General features: G+C 38.7%; 1 protein-coding gene across 6 annotated transcripts in view; it reads right to left on the reverse strand.

Moving 5' to 3' along the window:
* Positions 1–255: 255 nt before the first annotated feature.
* Positions 256–18,563, reverse strand: part of ATP8A1 (ATPase phospholipid transporting 8A1) — a 236,490-nt gene continuing 218,182 nt past the window's right edge. For all 6 annotated transcript variants that reach the window (XM_070372338.1, XM_005908123.3, XM_005908124.3 and 3 more), the window contains 4 exons: positions 11,054–11,142; positions 10,241–10,333; positions 3,605–3,696; positions 256–2,425 (listed from right to left, as the gene is read on the reverse strand). In XM_070372338.1, the coding sequence (XP_070228439.1) occupies positions 2,328–2,425; positions 3,605–3,696; positions 10,241–10,333; positions 11,054–11,142 (372 nt within the window). In that variant the 3' untranslated portion in view covers positions 256–2,327. The remainder of the gene's footprint in view (positions 2,426–3,604; positions 3,697–10,240; positions 10,334–11,053; positions 11,143–18,563) is intronic.

Consider the following 18,563-nt stretch of genomic DNA (forward strand, 5'->3'; position numbering starts at 1 on the left):
ATTAACCATGAGTCCTCCACTCATGTTGAAGAGCTCCACAGAAACAAATCATGTTTCAAGGTAAAAATAAAGCTTCCAGTTTTCTTAAGTCAGAAAATTCAGTTCTATTACACTCATCACATTTTTACATTAAAATTATGGAGAAGGATGTCACCTGTGAGGTGAGGGGAAATGGAAGCAGCCCTTCTCTGGAACTGCTATTAAGTGTTTCTCCCGAGGGATGTACTTCATTCTTCTTTTTTTTTTTTTTTTAAAAAAAAAACCCTTTATTCCTTTTACTTGATTCTTGTTTTCCATTTTTTTGTGGTTTGACTTCACCTGTCATCACGGAGGCCCAGATGCTCTGAATAGCCATTCAGTAACAAACACTGTGACATCTGAGTTTTGAAGATGATCTTAGACTCTTAGACCTGTGGTCTTGCATATTTGAATTCATGCTTTTCATAATCTGAACTCCGAATGGAAGGGTGTGGAGAGTGAAGTATGTCACCTTCTTAACCCTTTTAAATTCAAGTTATGTATGTCATAACCTCTCACATTTGTAGAAAATGTGGGAGGCATACATGTAACTAAAGAGCTAAAAATTCAGAGAAGGAAATAATATATAGACTAAAATTTTAAATCTAGATTGAGAAAAAGGGTGAAAAAGATGTGAAATTATCAAACTCAAGGAGTGATTTGAAAATCACCTCTCTTCTTAATTGTAGTTGACTTATTTTTTTAAAGAGGAAGTTCTATCTGTTTTGCTGGTAAGTCCACTTAAAGGCAAACAGGCTTTTGAATACAAGGCAAAAAGTTTGCTTCAATCTCTGAAATGTATCTGAAAGCTAGAATTCTTTTTATTTCTACATGAAAGCATTATGTTAAAAATAGTGTAGAAAACTGGTTGTGGTTTTTAAACAGCCCCTTCTCCATTAATTGTTGGCATAGCAAAATAGGCATTTTCAGGAGATATCTTGGAAATGCCGCAACAATTAAATGGAATCTATATTTTAAAGCATGTTAACAAAATCTACTCATGATGAACAGATCTCTTTGTAAAGTTATAGGCTTGAATAAAATAGGTGTTTTTAAAACGGGGGGAAAGTACTACTTATTTGTTCCAGTAAGCAGCATGTGACTAATTTTGGCAGCTGCTTGACAAGTGAACTGTTCAGCTATTCTTGGTTATAAGTTCAGGGCAGTCATCTTAACCTGGGGCGTGCCATCCAGGACCACAGGCATCTGGAATGGGCACTACTAGGGAAAACCAAGACACAGGACAAAAAGCTGAGCCTACAGGCGTTACAAAAGCCCAGGCATTTATCTGCCATGGTTTTTCAAACACCTCGACAGAAGTATTGGAAATCTCACATAAACACTTAAGTACATTTTTCTTAAAAATAAAAAAAGAAAACTCAAAGACAAAATGACATCACTTAATCTACAGCAGAAGCCAGGTTCTAAGAAAAATCTCAATGATGATGAAACCTCATTAGAAAGGACGGAGACACAATAAGTACAGTTTTAAAAATCAGTATTGTAACGACAGTCACATAACCACTTGTGCACTTCCACTTGAACAAACAGACAAGACAAACGAGAAAGAAGCATTTGTAAGGCCAAAGGTGCAACATCACAGATATTAGTAACAAATGCCTTGAAATACTCATTTTTACAAATCACTCTTAGATTTGAAAAGTCAGGCATGCAGATCTTACAGCAGAACTGGAGGTAAACTTTCTTGTAAATTTCTGGGCAAATGACTACTGAAGGAGAAATAGTAATACATTTATTGAACTTCTTTGGCAGACATTTATCAAGACAATTTTTGACACAAACACTTATCATTAATGTCTTGTTTAGAAATTTTGCTCAGTAAGTTGCTTCCTTAAGAAGGCTGTTTCCCGCCCCCTCCCAGCATGTTCTGAAATCTAAATTTGGATATCAAGAGTCCCTCTAACTTACTACCATTTTACAGACTTTTAATGGTGAATAGCCTTGTGGTGTATCCAAGACACTGATAGTTACAGCTCCAGAGTAACAGCAAAAGAATACTGACCTTTTCTCAGTTGAAAAAAACACTCTGGCAAGATACAAGGTCATTTTCAATGTCTGTTTACAAAGACTTAGCAAATACTTTAGAAAATCTGAAAGAGATGGTGTTACAGTATTGTTGCACAGTGCTTACGTCTATAATATACATGAATCTGAATGTCAGTCAATGAGATGAGCTCAGATCCATTTCCCCTCCTTGGACCAGACTGGAATTGGTCAGCAGATTCTGGTGAAGACCTGGGACTCTCCTTAGAGACGTAGCCAAGCTGGCCTTGCAGCCCCTCGACCTATCACCACTCATCAGGTCTCTGCTTTGTGGTATCATATGCTCTAATCACTTCAGACTGTGAGACGATTCCATTTTCATCTTGAGAGAAAGCATACCCATCTGTAAATTAAAACAGAAACGGTGAGCTTGAAGTCACAGGAAGTCTCTGTTATTCTGAGTTTTGAGTGTTCATTTTCTAACTTGGGGAGCTAATGCATCCTTCCCTGCCTTTGAAAGCATAATGACACTAATTTTTAATGTCTGGAAACGATAGATTCAACTGCAAAATGAAGAGTGAGACGATGGTGGCTTAGATCCTTGGCGTTCTGCTCGCTGGATAAACAGATGCTGTAGCCCCCCTCCATTCTCCCTTCAGCACATCATGTCCAACTCCTCCAATGTCTGCTTCCTGCTAGCAGAGGGGTGGGAAGGGGTGCAGTCAAGCGGGATTGTGTATTCCAGATAGATCAGGCGGATGAGAGTGAAGGAAGAATAAGAGCGAGGAGATAAACACACACAACTTCCCTCAGAAGACATGGTTCTGGACTCTCAGCATCTACAAATAAACTCACTCATGCCCTAGCCTGGTCACAGGGGGCCTGGGGATAAGAGATGACCCCCGAGGGGATCTCATCTTTAGAGAAGGCCTCTTGAAGCATAAAGAGCAAAAGCATTAAACATGAGTATATGTACATGAAAATAAATTACATGTGGAGACAACATGAAACAAAAGACATATTACCAACACAAATGCATTTACTACAGGGCTTTATATATCATATTCTTTTTGAGATCCTTCAAATTTTAAGAGGGCATGATATCTAATAATTTCTTACAACTCTAAATATGCATAAATATTTTTGAAGGGGAAAATATATGTTTCATTGTGTGCTGTTTCACACACATGTCATTGTGTATGAAAGCTGAAAAGGCTCTTGCAAAGTTATTCAAGTAGAAAAGATAACAATACCGAGTAAGCTTTTAAGAGTTAAGATTTATTTTACTGGTTCTTTTTTAAGATTTAAGGAGGTAAGGGGCATGCAGAAATATTTTTTGTGCAGTGAAAGCAGCAAGATTTTCAAATGCTCTATCTTTTCTGCTGAAAGTGAGATGGCTGTGGTCACAAGACTCTGTAAACATTTGTTATTAATATTTATACACTATGTTGCAAGTGTGCATGATTTGTTTGAGGTGTTAATTGTAAATAGTTAAATATCCTTCAAGTCAAAATACTGCTCTTACAAACGCTATGAGGTAATGGCAGAGAATGTGTTTAAAAATCAGAACTCAAATACTTACGGAGCAGGTTTTGTTGCAGTGATTCTGACCGGTACAAGTTCACGTGGTTCTTCTTAAAGACGTTCTTGAGCAGTTGCGCCCTCTCTGTGAGGCTGCAGAGCAGGTGCAAACGTGTGAAATGAATTATCAACTCGGCAGAGACCCCGGCGTGCCCACAGGACCACCAGAGAGAGTCAGACTTAAACAAAAGACTGTTTGAGAAATCTGTAGTCTACTGATTCTTTTTCACCCTCTTTTCTCAGACAGCAAATGAGGGTTCAAGTATTTAGACAGATACTTTAGAGGCCATTTTCCCCTACAGCTCAGAAGAGTTTTGTCCCCAATAGTGCAGGCAAAAGATGTCCGCAACCCCAGTTTTTAAGTCAAACAGAGATACAGAACCTGCACGATACAATTAACAAAAAACACAAAATCCACCAGTAGTGATGGTACCTTCTAAAATCTTAGCTGACTTACTACATATAGCAAGTATGGCATTTGAGAATTAAAAAAAAAGAACCATTACTATACCTTTTTCCTACTTTGCATATATTCTGGTATAAATTAATTTTTTTATACAGAAAAATAAAAAAAAATATGTAAAGAAGAAATCTCATAGACTTTTTAATTAGAAAAAATTCCATTACCACTCTAATATGGTATGAAATGTGTTCCTTAATCTCATTTTAAAATAAAAAAAAGTATTTTCAGAAAATAATTTACTAGGTAAAGTGACAAGGAAGAACACCTATTTTCAATAAACATTTAGAATAATCTTTTCTGCAGAAATGAATCCATGTAATTATATAACTTCTAAAAGCAGAGTGCAAGAAATACTGCGTCTGTTTTTCTCTCCTGCTCATAGAACACTGTTTCACACAGTGGGAAGTCAAATATCTGTCAAATAAATAAATTTGAATAGTAATTCTGAAATGCACTTTTAAACACCATCAATCCTCCCAGTCATGCCATTTCTCCACTGGTTGATTTATAAAACTTTGCTTTGATATTAAGCCACATAACAAGCATGAAGAGCTAATAAGTAATCCACATGTGTTGCACCAAATGTTTATGCAATTTTGTTTTAATCACTGGAACTGACTCAGTGGACAAATTTCCATCTTTTAGCTTCCCCATTTTAAAACTTTGGTTAAACTGCTGTAAGTTATGTTAGTTCTGTATATTGCCAATTTTTTTTAGACCTTGAAATGGAACAATATTTATCATACACAAAAAAAGAGGATCATCTGCAAAATGAACTCATTGTAATTACAGAAACATTTAGGCTTTTGCTGAAGTAAAATATTTGGAAATGTTGACATTTGTAGTAATCTTCCACAGATATTTTTTAAAAGTCTCGGGGTGTTAACTGGTACTTACTAGACATACTTTATTGTCACTGGGAATTAAGACAAGAAAGCTCATCAATCTTAAAACTCTAGCAGTTTTGCAAAAACTTATAAAACTTGTTTCTGCCAGTGAAATAAACAGATATGGGGAATAAGAAAGAGCCATTTTTACAGACTTTTCTTACTCTACTCTTAAAATGATCTACCATTACAGACCTGGGGACTCACAGGGACACTAAAACATCTAACTGCTTTGAGGAAGTCAGCAGCTTTAGCAGCAGGTGGTCTGACTTTGTTAGCAGAGCACTGTGGATGGGGTGCTGGGAAGTCTCTGGTGTTTAAAACCGAAATGAATGACTACAGAAGACTAGAGGACAGCAGTGTATCATGATGGAGCTTCTTCTTCCCAAAATACGTTTTCCAGGTTTTAGGCTGGCCTTCTTAAATGCATGATCCTTCAATATAGAAGTGCCCCTTTCATATTATGGCAACCAAAATATACGAGACAATGTAATTTTGTTTTGTAATGGCCATTTAAGGCTATATTTTCACTCAGCTGTCATGTCGCATTAACGTCTAGGGTTTATTTGAAGAAAGAAGTTTCTTTCTGGGGAAAGAAGCACACTACTGTGGAAAGAGCCTGGGCTCTGCAGTCTTTGATTTAATTCTGTTATTTATTAGCTGGACTGCCTTAGGCAGCCGTTCTCAGACATCTCATGGCGTTTAGGAGGACAGTTCCTAACCTCGGGCTGATGGAAGATTTAGGAAGATGGCACTTAGGAACTACTCAGCCACTTAGAAACACTAGTTCTTCCCACCCTTACTATTCCCTCGATCCCAAGAAAACAACAACAAACCAACTACAACAGAGATCATCACAAGGCAAAGATACTTTGTGAGGATCATTTCTGATGCCTGGGTTCATATTCAACATTGACTCAACAAGAGAAGTCTATTGCTAAACATGAGTTTTAATTTCTAATGTCCCCCACTCCACTTCTTTAGGAAAGCTACTAGGCTTTGTCTTTTGCCTTAGCTACATCGAACCTCTTATTTCTCATTAAGATAAACAACACAGAGAAAAGCTAGGAGACACCACCATCACTGTCTCCATGACCAAATTATCTGACATCTATATTTCCCTACTTTAAAAAGCTCAGGCTTTGGGCCAAACAGTGGTGATGAACAAGTTAATGAGGACTGACCTGAAGATCCTGGGCTAAAATACTATTTAGTAGAGGCTGATGATGTTATACTGGCTAATATCTATAGATAGGTGTAAAAAATTATGACTCTCATTATTCATACTTGGCCTTACTATAAGATGCATTGCTTCACACCCACAGGAAAGATATCCAGTAATAACTGCCTGTCTCCAATGAGCCCAGTGTCCGCAATCCATTACTTTAACACTTTGGGGTTCTCAATTCATATTTTTGTTTTGTTTTAGGAAAGTAATATGTTACACACAATTTATATATGTAATACTCCCAAGTGAGACCTTAGAGACCCGTATCCCCCAAATTAATATTTCTGCTATAAAACACAGACATATTTACACTGCAGAAAAATAAACACTATCAATGTCCTTATATTTTGAGAAGAAATTGTTTTGAAAATCCAGCAAATTTCGCTATAAGCTTGTAGAAAAAACTGAACTTCAAAGCTTGTTGGATTTTGGAAATGTAGATGCTTCTGCTCCTTAGTGTTGGAGCATGTCCATAGAAAGTAACAGCAAAGGACAGTTTCATAGCTTACGAGTTAGTTTCTTTACCCAAAATAACCAGCCATGGCTACACAGTGATCTGGAGGAGGAAATGGCAGCTCACTCCAGTATTTTCGCCTGGGAAATCCAGGATCGTCTTGACTCAGAGATTGAACCGGGTCTCCTGCACTGCAGGCAGATTTTTTTTTTTTTACCATCTGAGCCACCAGGGAAGTCAGGATAATAATATGATAAATGGCATACTTATTTCTATTAAAAAAAGACTAATTCTTTTAACCAAGATGTTTTAATTTTTGAAAATGAGTAGAGATGAGAAATGAATTATTGTAAATGCTAATCTGGATACAGTGCTTACACATTAGTTTCTCTGACACAGAGAAGCTGCGTGTTTACACCTAGCTTGACTTCATAGTAGTGCTTAATGAAGATTAAACAATTGGGGTGATCAACTTATAAGGTCATTCCTAAGAACTGCATCCTTCTGTGACAAAAAGTAAACGATCATTACACTGGAGCTTGCTAGCTGGGCAAGTGCAACCTAGACAGTTCTATGCCCTTATGTATCACATTTCCCGTTAACTACCCACAGGTTGGCCCACTACTCAACCAGCCTTTCACCTACCCTTCCATTAATGAATTTATTCTTTGGTTCCTTCTCCTGACCATTCATTCACCCATTCAGTAAATATTAACTGAGTGTTACTACATTCCTGGCTCTGTGGTTGATGCTGGGTTGCCATTAAGACTGAGACAGAGGCCTCTCCTACAAGGAGCTCAGTCTAGTAGGGGACACAAGCAAACACAGGTTGGAGACATACACTCTGGTATACTGTGGTAGATGCAGAAGCAGAAGAATAAACCAAATGCAGAGACAGCAGAGTGGGAATTGGTTTTATCTGTGGAATGCTGAGGTAATTGCGTTTGGACTGGGTTTTGAAAGCCAGGAACTGGATTACAAGTCTGTAAGAGGGTCTCAGCTTCTAGACAAGGAATCAGCACAGGCTGAGGCCAGGAAGCATAAAATAATGTGCGTGTTTCAGCCCTCAAGGAAGCCTGGTGTCACTCGAATACACAGAAATCATCATTTTTCCCTCTTTGAAAAGTGCAGATGAAATCAGCTCATGTTTGAAAATTTGACATGGACTTCCCTGGTGGCTCAGACGGTAAAGCATCTGTCTACAATGCGGGAGACCCGGGTTCAATCCCTGGGTTGGGAAGATTCCCTGGAGAAGGAAATGGAAATCCACTCCAGTATTATTGCCTGGAAAATCCCATGGACAGAGGAGCCTGGTGGGCTACAGTCCATGGGGTCACAAAGAGTCGGACACGACTGAGCGACTTCACTCACTCACTCATTCTCCAAGGTTCCTAAAACAATTCTGTCAATAAAATCAATCTGACAATTGCTAATCTGCCTTAGAACGCAGTTTGATGTGAAGGCTTTGCCGACCAGTTGCTACTTTTCCTCTCTCATAGATCGTCCTCTCTAGCTGCCACTCAGCAGGGAGACACCATGGCCAGGCTGACCATCACCATCATTTTGCTCACCAATCAGCAGCAATAGCAACATGGGGTCCATACCAAACTAGGAGTTTTTGACTGGGCTATTCAGGTAACAACTAACTTAGTCCTGAGTCCCCGAAACAAGCTGAACCACTATTTTAGGCAAATGAGCTGAGCAGCAGCAGGAAATTTATCAGATGCATTTTCTATGGAGAAGTTGGTGGTCATTTACACAGAATTCACTTCTTTCTTTTTAGGCTCTCTGATTTATTTATTTAATGTAAGGGATTACACATATCACAGACTCATTGACTCTTTAGGACCCAGAGACCAGAGGTCATCACATCGAACCCTCAGTCTGACTTATGAATTGTTGAAGTCACTGAAATACTATAAATGATGAAAAAGAGTATCACGTGAAGGGGCTTAATGTAAGTTTTATTAACATACAAATAGGAGAAATTTACTAAGTAACAGTACTATCAGTGGACTTTCCCTAATAATTGTGAATATTTTTATTCATGATTCTGTGAACTATTAATAGAACTCTTTTTTTAAAAAAAATAAACATTTTATACTGGAGTACAGCTGATTAACAATGCTTTGATAGTTTCAGATGCACAGCAAAGGGACTTAGTCATACATATACATGCACCCATTCTTTCCTAAGAGCGAGAACTCTTACCATATCCTTTTTATAGCTAGAGGGAAAGCGAGAGGACAGTGGAGTTGGTGTAGAGTTGGAGGTTAAGGGAAGAGATGAGGGGAAAGCACAGGGAAGAGGAGCTACTCCTGTCATCTGAAGGTAGGTGTCACCAACTCATCATGTGCACAGGGACGCTGACATGGAAAGGTCAGAACTGTCGTGTTACAGGCAGGCTATGTCTGTGCCACGCCACTACATTCCTGAAAAGCAGCCAAAGGAGGCAGAATAGCGCATGCTTAGGGTTTCTAGACTCAACTGACATGGGCTCAAGGCCCAGCACAGTCACTTCTGACCTGGAGAACTTGGGTCTCTCTAAGCCCCGGTTTCCTCATCTGGAAAAAATGGGGATGATGGATTTGTCCATGAATGTCATGGCGATTCAATGAGACAGTAGCTATGAAGTGAGGAGTGCAGTGCCTAGCCTGCGGTGCCCGCCCCACAGATGCCAGTGCTGTTAATTTTAGGAGAGAGGCGCAGACTGGTGTATGACGTGCTCCTCTGGCCTAATGAGAGCAAGAGCGGGCTGGAAGCCAAGGTCTCAGCCCGAGTTCCCAGTCTGACACTTACTCCATTGTGTCAAACTGAGTAATGACAGTGAATCATGATGAAGGTGACACAGACCAGGGCAAAACGTTTCCTAGGGTCGAGACAAAACGCCAGCTCACTTTAGTGTGATGAGAGAGAGGGAGAATAAATTCCTGGTATTTTCATCAGAATTGTGGATTATTATAGAGTGCTTTCGAATAATTTTAGTTTCTTTTTTGTAATGCTTTATGAAGTTTAGTAAATTCGATTAGCTTTCTAACCTTGCTTTTTTTTTTTTTTTTTGGTTTGGAGGTGGGTGGGTGGTGGTGATGAAGAGGACTTGGAAGACATAACTCACTTCATATATGACCCCCAGCTCAGTTCCCAATAAAGTACTGAACCATGAAGGTAACTGAGAGATCTGACTCTATGTCAACCTCTGACTTTGATTGTATTCTATTGCATTATGAATACTGCATTTTCTTTTTCAGTTTAATAATAAACACTATCTGTAGCCACCATTTATTTCATGCTCATTAAGCCCCAAGCCACCTGCTTCGCTGACACTATTTTCAATTCTCACGACTGGCTGTGAGGGAGGTACGACCACTCCCATTGTGTAGATGAGGAAATTGAGGCTCAGTGGCACCAAGCAACCTGGCTGAAGTCGCAGGCAGCTCAGTGAAGAGAGATTTGATTTGAATCTGCATCTCTCTGATTCCAAAATCTCTCAGCGACACTGCCAGCTCCACGTTAACAGATAAATACAAGTTTAACTGCTTATTTCCAACCGCTAGCAAAAGAAAAATGTAAAGCTCGCTGAGAAAAGAACACAGTGCGTATTTTACCTTTTTCCAAGCACAACTGCTCCTGGGTCTTGAGATTTTGCCTCCAGCTCCTGAACTTCATCTACTAATGTTTTAAAAGCAGTCCTCTTGATACTGCAAAAACATAAAAGGGAAAGAAAAGAAAAAGGATAGGAGTACTTGTGTGAAGATTTAAAACATTATAAAACAAGTTTTTGTCATGCTGCTTCTAAGTACAATAGTAATCAGAGTATAAGGAATTTTTTTCATAGAATCTAAAAAATTATAGTAATTTTGGGCATTAATATAATTATAGAAACAATAGTCATAAATGGTTTAGGTTGATAGTAATAAATAGTTATTGAACAAGCATCACATTAACTAACTTTAATGATATCTTTTCTGTGGGAAGAGAGAACATTTTAAAACTTACAATCCTTGAGAAGGATTAATAAAATTGTGGATTCTTCTGGTCTCTATTTTATATATGTTTAGAATCAGGCAAGCAAAAATTTCCTTTCACAATTATTGTTCACTAAAAATTTATGTGTATGTGTGTGTGCGTGCGTGTGTTTGGAGATAACAGAATTTTTTCTTCTACCTTGAAGGGGTTTTTCAGGCTGATTAATAAAAATGTTAATTGAAACTACTTGCTTTACTTCTGCTGGCTCTTTTAAACTAATATAGTTTTCTAGTTCCTCAATCAGTCCTTTCTCCTGTATTTACATAGAATTAATTAATATTTCTAATTCCTATCTTGTAAGCTCTATATTAGAGTTGACGTTACAACTAGAGAAATCCGAGGATTAATATGCCATCTATATTGTTATGTACATAACTGAGTATTATACTTACACTTTATACACCACATCAAGGAGCAAGGAGGCCACAGGGATAAATAACAGGCCCATCCAAAAGACTCCAGAACTGAACAACATGGCTGCCTAAGTATCAGAAACAGTATAACTTTAAAAACCATAAAAATACGTCAGCAAATAAAAATTCAGTTGTTATATGATTTCAAGTAAAATAATTTTAAGAATCTCATTCTGAAAGAGGGCATAAAATAACTCTGAATTCAAACTTGTGAAATATTTGGAATTAAAAGCCTAATTTATGAAAACATGCCTTTCTATTTTTCCCTCAGTAGCTAATACAGAAAAGTTTTATCATGTACCAAATCTTTTCATATTTTTATATGAATTTTTTATTATTGTGACCAAAACACAGAGTAATAAACTTTGACCTTCTTTTATAACTTAGAATATAAAAAATTATCTTTTTGAGCAAACTTCAAACATATGCTGGATTAAATTCTCTTACAATACAATACATAAAATCAATCCTAATTAGAAACTAAATTTACTATTTCTGGAAAATAAAAATTTATTTTTTCTAAAATATTACACGATACTAAAACATCATCCAGATATATCATGAATACAGTATAAACAAGTTAGGGTATCTATGAAAAATAACAATTTGATATTATGTAGGAGAAGGCAATGGCACCCCACTCCAGTACTCTTGCCTGGAAAATTCCATGGATGGAGGAGCCTGGTAGGCTGTAGTCCATGGGGTGGCTAAGAGTCGGACACGACAGAGTGACTTCCCTTTCACTTTTCACTCTCATGCATTGGAGAAGGAAATGGCAGCCCACTCCAGTGTTCTTGCCTGGAGAATCCCAGGGACGGGGGAGCCTGGTGGGCTTCCGTCTATGGGGTCGCACAGAGTCGGACACGACTGAAGCGACTTAGCAGCAGTAGCAGCAGCAGGAATAATACTAATTTTTGTTCAAAGATTTACATAACTTGTTTCAGTGTATTCTGAAAAATTATTTTAACACACTTTCATTTGTATTAAATCCCAAATTGCTATATCAGAGCCTTTGGGGTTGCAAAGAAAATGATTCTATAATAAAAATTAATAAATTCTGTTAGCTGTTTGTGATTATAATAAAAATCCCTTTATAATGTCATCAGATTACCTAGAGCTTAAAGTGGATAGCGTCATATAAATAAATAAAACCAAAAGTAATATTTTATTTCCCTTTGAGTCTATTTGTTTATCAAGAACAAATTTGCAGTACCTATTTAAATCCATAAACGTATTGTTATAACTCTGTTATATAGTAGCCAACTAATGCATACCCATTTACATCCCACTAAGTATCACACAAGAAACTTTTTTTTTTAAACTAGGTGTGGGTCAGGAATTAAAAATGATCTAGAGTTTAATTTATATAGGTGGTTTCACAATTATACATAAACAGTCCTAATCAATCCATCCTTATCAAATATAAAGACTGCTAATTTTAAGTTGTGCTTCAGATTACCTATTCATTTTGACTCTCATTTGGAAACTGGGAGCTGCTATTTAAAAATTTTCTACATTAACACAAGCTTATTGATACTGACTCTTGGTGCAGAATACTCCAGTATCTAGGATGAAAAAGCTCTGAATACATTAAAAATAAGAACATGCTATTACCCCAAATTTCAGAAAATAAACATCGCCACGTGGATTCAGTGGAACAGCACCCACTTTCCGGACACCACCAAGACGAAAGATATTCACATAAAAGTCATTTTATTTTATAAGCAAAACATGATCTTCGACATGCTTGCTGACATCCTCAATAGTGAAAACCAACAATAACTGTGTAATAGGAAATGTCCATCAAGTCAGTGGGTTTTGTTTAGTTGGAAGGAAGCTTTTGAGTTAGGTAATGACTGCAAAATGCCACATTTCTTTTTCCTTTCGCGGGAAAAAGGTAAGATAAGTCTAAGTCATGTAACTGAAAATAACGTCGTTTCTTTGGTTTAATTTTAATCTCTTTTAATTTGGGGGGCAAGAGAAGAGAGGTTTATTCTTGCCTTTGCCACCTTGTATTAAATGTCCCCTGGTGGGGACAGAGGCTGCTAATTCTGACCATTGTGATGTTAACTATGACGGGGAGACTGGCGCCCACTATTCAGTCCACCAGCCTTTGGCTTTGCAAATGCATACCATGAATTGAGGGGAAAAAAGTTTTTCTGCGTCATATCTGAAAGCCTGTCAGATTTTTTTTTTCTTTTGCAGAGTTAATCCAAACCTAAGAGATTTAAAGCCGACATTCGCATTAAAGACAGAGAGTCTCTTTGTATTTTTTGGATGAAGAGGGGGGGAAAAATAAAATCCCACAGAGGTATTTCCTTCCTTTCTGTACAAGAAAGCTCTCTCTCACTCTGTAGAGACCATTTTTGTCTCTAACTTTTCACATCTCTCCACTTGCAGGCAGGTCAGCTGGGAAAAGACGCCGGGTCCGCAGACAATGGGGGGAACAGGGGCAGCCTGTTTGGGGTTGGGCTCGGGCTCCCGCCAGGGCAGCCTGCAAGTCACTCTTAACGTGGGAGATTGGGGGGATCACGCCAAGTGGCCCCGCCGCCCCTCTCGAGGCCCTTTGAAACCAAATGGAATCTGCCACAAAAGTGGCTCCCAGGGGACTTGAGAGGATCAGCCCAGGGAGCTGCAAAGCCGGCAAAGCGGAGGGCACAGGCCTTGCTCTGGGAACAAACGACTGCGTGTCTGCAGAGTAATGCTGCCTCGGCATCGGCCTCGGCCTTCAAAAGTGAACCATCGCTGCCTGAAGACACAGAGGACCAGGGAATTGTTCTGAAATTTCCCTATGAACTTGCGGAGAAAGAACATTTGAGAAAAGCCTAGCTCCTGTGCAGTGAGCGGATGGGAAGGCTTACCTTCTGACCCACAGTGAGATGACCCCTTGGTACCCATGTTCTCACACAGACAGGAACACTCACTCTTTCACCTGCAGGGTCCTCCAAGTTCAGGCTCGGAAGAGAGAGGATTTCAATGTGCTTACCTGCCTACAAACTTTCAGCAATGCACTTCTTAAATCTGTCCCCTCTTTTACCCTATAAATGTCGAATAGGATGCTGATTCTTTGCTAAAGTACAGATGCTGTAAGAAGGCCCCTTGGGGAGTGCTAAAACTATATCCGTAGACCCCAACTGGACCAGGGCTGGTGATAAACAGCCCTGGAAGCGGTCCTGGCTCTGTTTGTCCCAGCTCTCAGAGCCAGAGGAAGTCACTTCTGGGTCTCTGCTTCCTCAGCTGTAAAGTGGATTATAAGAATTAAACCAATAATGTTTATAAAGTGGCTGCTTTCATTACTAACATCGATTATTAACAAACGTTCCTTTCTTCATTTTAATTTTCAAATTCCTCTAAGCTCTCTAGTCTCGTGTTCCTTTTAGTGATCTCTCCCATGAGCTTCAAGGAAAGAAGTTTTTTTATCACAACATCAAATTAAATGCAAGTTTATAAATGTCATAGTTTTCATCACATTAACATCTACTCCTCTCCAGACTGAAATTGGCCAAGTAACTGAATCTTAATAAATTGCCATTCATCTCAATTTGCTAATTTAATAAATGGAGATAAATGTTTTTTATTTCATAAAAATTATTCAAGATTGTATGGGTACTACATATTAATTTGGAAGGGAAAATTATTCAGAGAATACTGCTGTAAAACTTGGTTAGTTTTCTGGGAGGGGAAGGGTGTAAGATAAATTAATATATTAATAATTAATTAATAATAATTAATTAATATAATTAATCTATAATATAATAATAAAATTAATATATTAATAACTCCAGAGGAGTTAAGAGTTAATGTTAACAACAGAAAACAAGAAGTGATTACCAAGTGTCTAGATAAAACTTTATAAAAGGATTTTCTAAGCCTTAAAATGGTAAAAAGAAACTATAGAAACCACTACAATATTGTAAAGTAATTAGCCTCCAATTAAAATGAATAAATTAAAAAAAGAAACCTACTCAAAAAAAAAAAACTATAGAAAGAACTGCTTTAAAGAACTGATCCATTAAAATGTAGACGCACCACAGGTTCAAAAATAACCTAACTAAAAAATAAACGATACATAAGAACTTGGAAAATGGCTGCCAGAAGTATATGAAATTCTGCATTAATATCTGATTATAAAAATAGACCACTTATTTTCATAAGAGTAGCTAAGATCCCAATAGACAGGCAAAGGATCTGAGAAGGTATTCACAAAAGCAGCAGCAAGTAATCAATAACATGGGAAAATGTCGAGCCTCTCTACAGTTGCAGAAACATTACCAAATTAGATCAGATTTGGACAATTCACAATCACACCTGGGGGAGTGGGAAGGTATGGTGAAACAGGTCTGGGTGGTAATTCACACTTCCATAAGCAACGTACTCACTTTGGGAAAGGCAACTGACATGTGCACCAAGAACACAAGCATTCATTGCTGTTAATTTGATAATTCAATTTCTGAAACTATGTGTTGAAATTTGGTACAGTTTTTGGGTAGAGGTTACTATCCCATTAAACTGTTTGTGGTCACTAGTCCTGAAAGCACTTCCTCCAAAAGCTTGTCATGGCTCAAACAAACCACAGCAGCTTCCAGTCCTGGTGAGTCACAGGGAAGAGGAGCTTTTTTAAGTCTTTGAGAAATCATAATAAAGAACCTACTAAATAGTTTTTTAAACCAAGGTTTCCAAGATGTATTTATTGACCATGGAATACTTTTCCCCATATATTGCTTACTAATATCCCAAGGAACTAATTTTGGGAATTGCAAATATTCACTGTGAGTTTTTTAAAAACAGTAAAACACCAGTGAAACTCATAGGAAAAACTACATGGACATTCCACAAGAGGTGGTGACCAAACCCATTCCCAAGAAAAAGAAATGCAAGAAGGCAGAGTGGTTGTCTGAGGAGGACTTACAAATAGCTGAGAAAAGAAGTAAAAGTAAAGGAGAAAGGGAAAGATATACCCATCTGAATGCAGAATTTCAGAGAATAGCAAGGAGAAATAAGAAAGCCTTCTTAAGTGAACAATGCAAAGAAATAGAGGAAAGCAACAGAATGGGAAAGACCAGAGATCTCTTTAAGAAAATTGGAGATACCAAGGGAACATTTCATGCAGAGATAGGCACAAGGACAAAAACAGCAAGGACATAACAGAAGCAGAAGAGACGAAGAGGAGTTGGCAAAAATACACAGAACTGTACAAAAAAAGTCTTAATGACCCAGATAACCAAGATGGTGTGATCACTCACCTAGAGCCAGACATCCTGGAGTGTGAAGTCAAGTGGGCCTTAGGAAGCATCACTACAAACAAAGCTAGTGGAGGTGATGGAATTCCAGCTGAGTTATTTAAAAATCCCCAAAGATGATGCTGTGAAAGTGCTGCATTCAATATGCCAGCAAATTTGGAAAATTCAGCAGTGGCCACAGGACTGGGAAAGGTCAGTTTTTATTCCAATTCCAAAGAAAAGCAATGCCAAAGAATGCTCAAATTACTGTACAGTTGCACTCATTTCACATTATAGCAAAATTATGCCAAAATTCTTTAAGCTAGGTTTAAGCAGTATGAGAACTGAGAGCTTCCAGATGTACAAGCTAGATTTAGAAAAGGCAGAGGAACCAGAGATCAAACTGCCAACATTCGCTAGATCATAGATAAAGCAAGGGAATTCCAAAAAAAATCTACCTCTGCTTCATTGACTACACTAAAACCTTTGGCTGTATGGATCACAAAAACTGTGGAATATTCTTAAAGAGATGGGAATTCCAGACCACCTTATCTGCCTCCTGAGAAATCTGTATGCAGGTCAAGAAGCAACAGTTAGAACTTGACATGGAACAACAGACTGGTTCCAAATCAGGAAAGGAGTACGTCAAGGCTGTATATTGCCACCTTGCTTATTTAACTTCTATGCAGAGTACATCATGAGAAATGCTGGGCTTGATGAAGCACAAGCTGGAATCAAGATTCCTGGGAGAAATATCAACAACCTTATGTATGCAGATGATATCACTTTAATGGCAGAAAGTGAAGAGGAACTAAAGAGCCTCTTGATGAAAGTGAATGAGGAGAGTGAAAAAGTTGGCTTGAAGCTCAACATTCAGAAAACTAAGGTCACGGCATCTGATCCCATCACTTCATGCCAAATAGATGGGGAAACTGTGGAAACAGTGTTGGATTTCATTTTCTTGGGCTCCAAAATCACTGTGGACGGGGACTGCAGCCATGAAATTAAAAGACACTCGCTCCTTGGAAGAAAAGTGATGACAAATCTAGACGGTGTACAAAAAGCATAGTCACAGCTAAGGTTTTTCCAGTGGTCATGTATGGATGTGAGAGTTGGACCGTAAAGAAGGCTGAGCACTGAACAATTGATGCTTCTGAACTGTGGTGCTGGAGAAGACTCTTGAGAGTCCCTTGGACTGCAAGGAGATCAAACCAGTCAATCCTAAAGGAAATCAACCCTAAATAGTCATTGGAAAGACTGATGCTGAAGCTCCAATGCTTTGGGCCCTTGCTGCGAAGAGCTAACTCATTGGAGAAGACCCCGATGCTGGGAAAGATTGAGGGCAAGAGGAGAAGGGGGTGCCAGAGCATGAGATATTGAGTTGGATGGCATCACGGACTCAATGGACATGAGTTTGAGCAAACTCAGGGAGACAGTGAAGGACAGGGAAGCCCAGTACATGACTTCATGACTGAACAACAACAAGATAATATTGTCCAAGCTATTCACAGAATGTAATTATTAGGAAGCTGATTGTCTGGATGATCCCTGAATGAACAGAGAGGTGGATTATCCTGGCATTCTCTCTGTTATCACATATATACCCTCCCTGGGAAGGTTGACAGTTTCTATTATCTACAAGGGGATCATCATGGTCCCTCCCTGTGGCTCACATCTCTTGCTTCTGCTTCAAACACAGCTTATCCAGTTCTGAACTTGAATGTTACATATGGTGGTTTATTCGCTAAATCGTGTCTGACTCATGTGATCCCATGGACTGGGGCTTTCCAGGCAAGAATACTGGAGTGGTTTGCCATTTCCTTCTCCAGAGGATCTCCCTGACCCAGGGATTGAACTGTGGTCTCCTGCGCTGCAGGCAGACTCTTTACCGACGGCGCTACATAGGTACTTCAAACTTAATACATCCCCAGCACACACTGTCTCCCTCCCAGACCTGCTCTGCCTTTGTGCAGTCTCTTCAGAGAACAGCTTCACTGCCACCTTCGTGAGACAGAAACCTGGACTGTATTCATGAACTGTCTCTTGGTACCACATCCACCCTATAGCCTGGTTCTCCTGTGTTCTAGTAACTTTGGACCTGTCTGCTTCTTTCTCACCCGCTGCCATTATTCCAGTCCAAACTTTGCTTGTCCTCCTTAAAGACACGTGGGTGGACTTGTTGACTCCAGTCCTACTCTGCTTCTAGTCACTCCCCACACTGTAGCCAAAGAGATGTTTCCACAGTGTAAATTAAGATTTGAGCAGTTCTT

Source organism: Bos mutus, chromosome 6 (genome assembly GCF_027580195.1).
Source record: "Bos mutus isolate GX-2022 chromosome 6, NWIPB_WYAK_1.1, whole genome shotgun sequence".
In the NCBI taxonomy this organism is placed as follows: Eukaryota; Metazoa; Chordata; class Mammalia; order Artiodactyla; family Bovidae; genus Bos; species Bos mutus.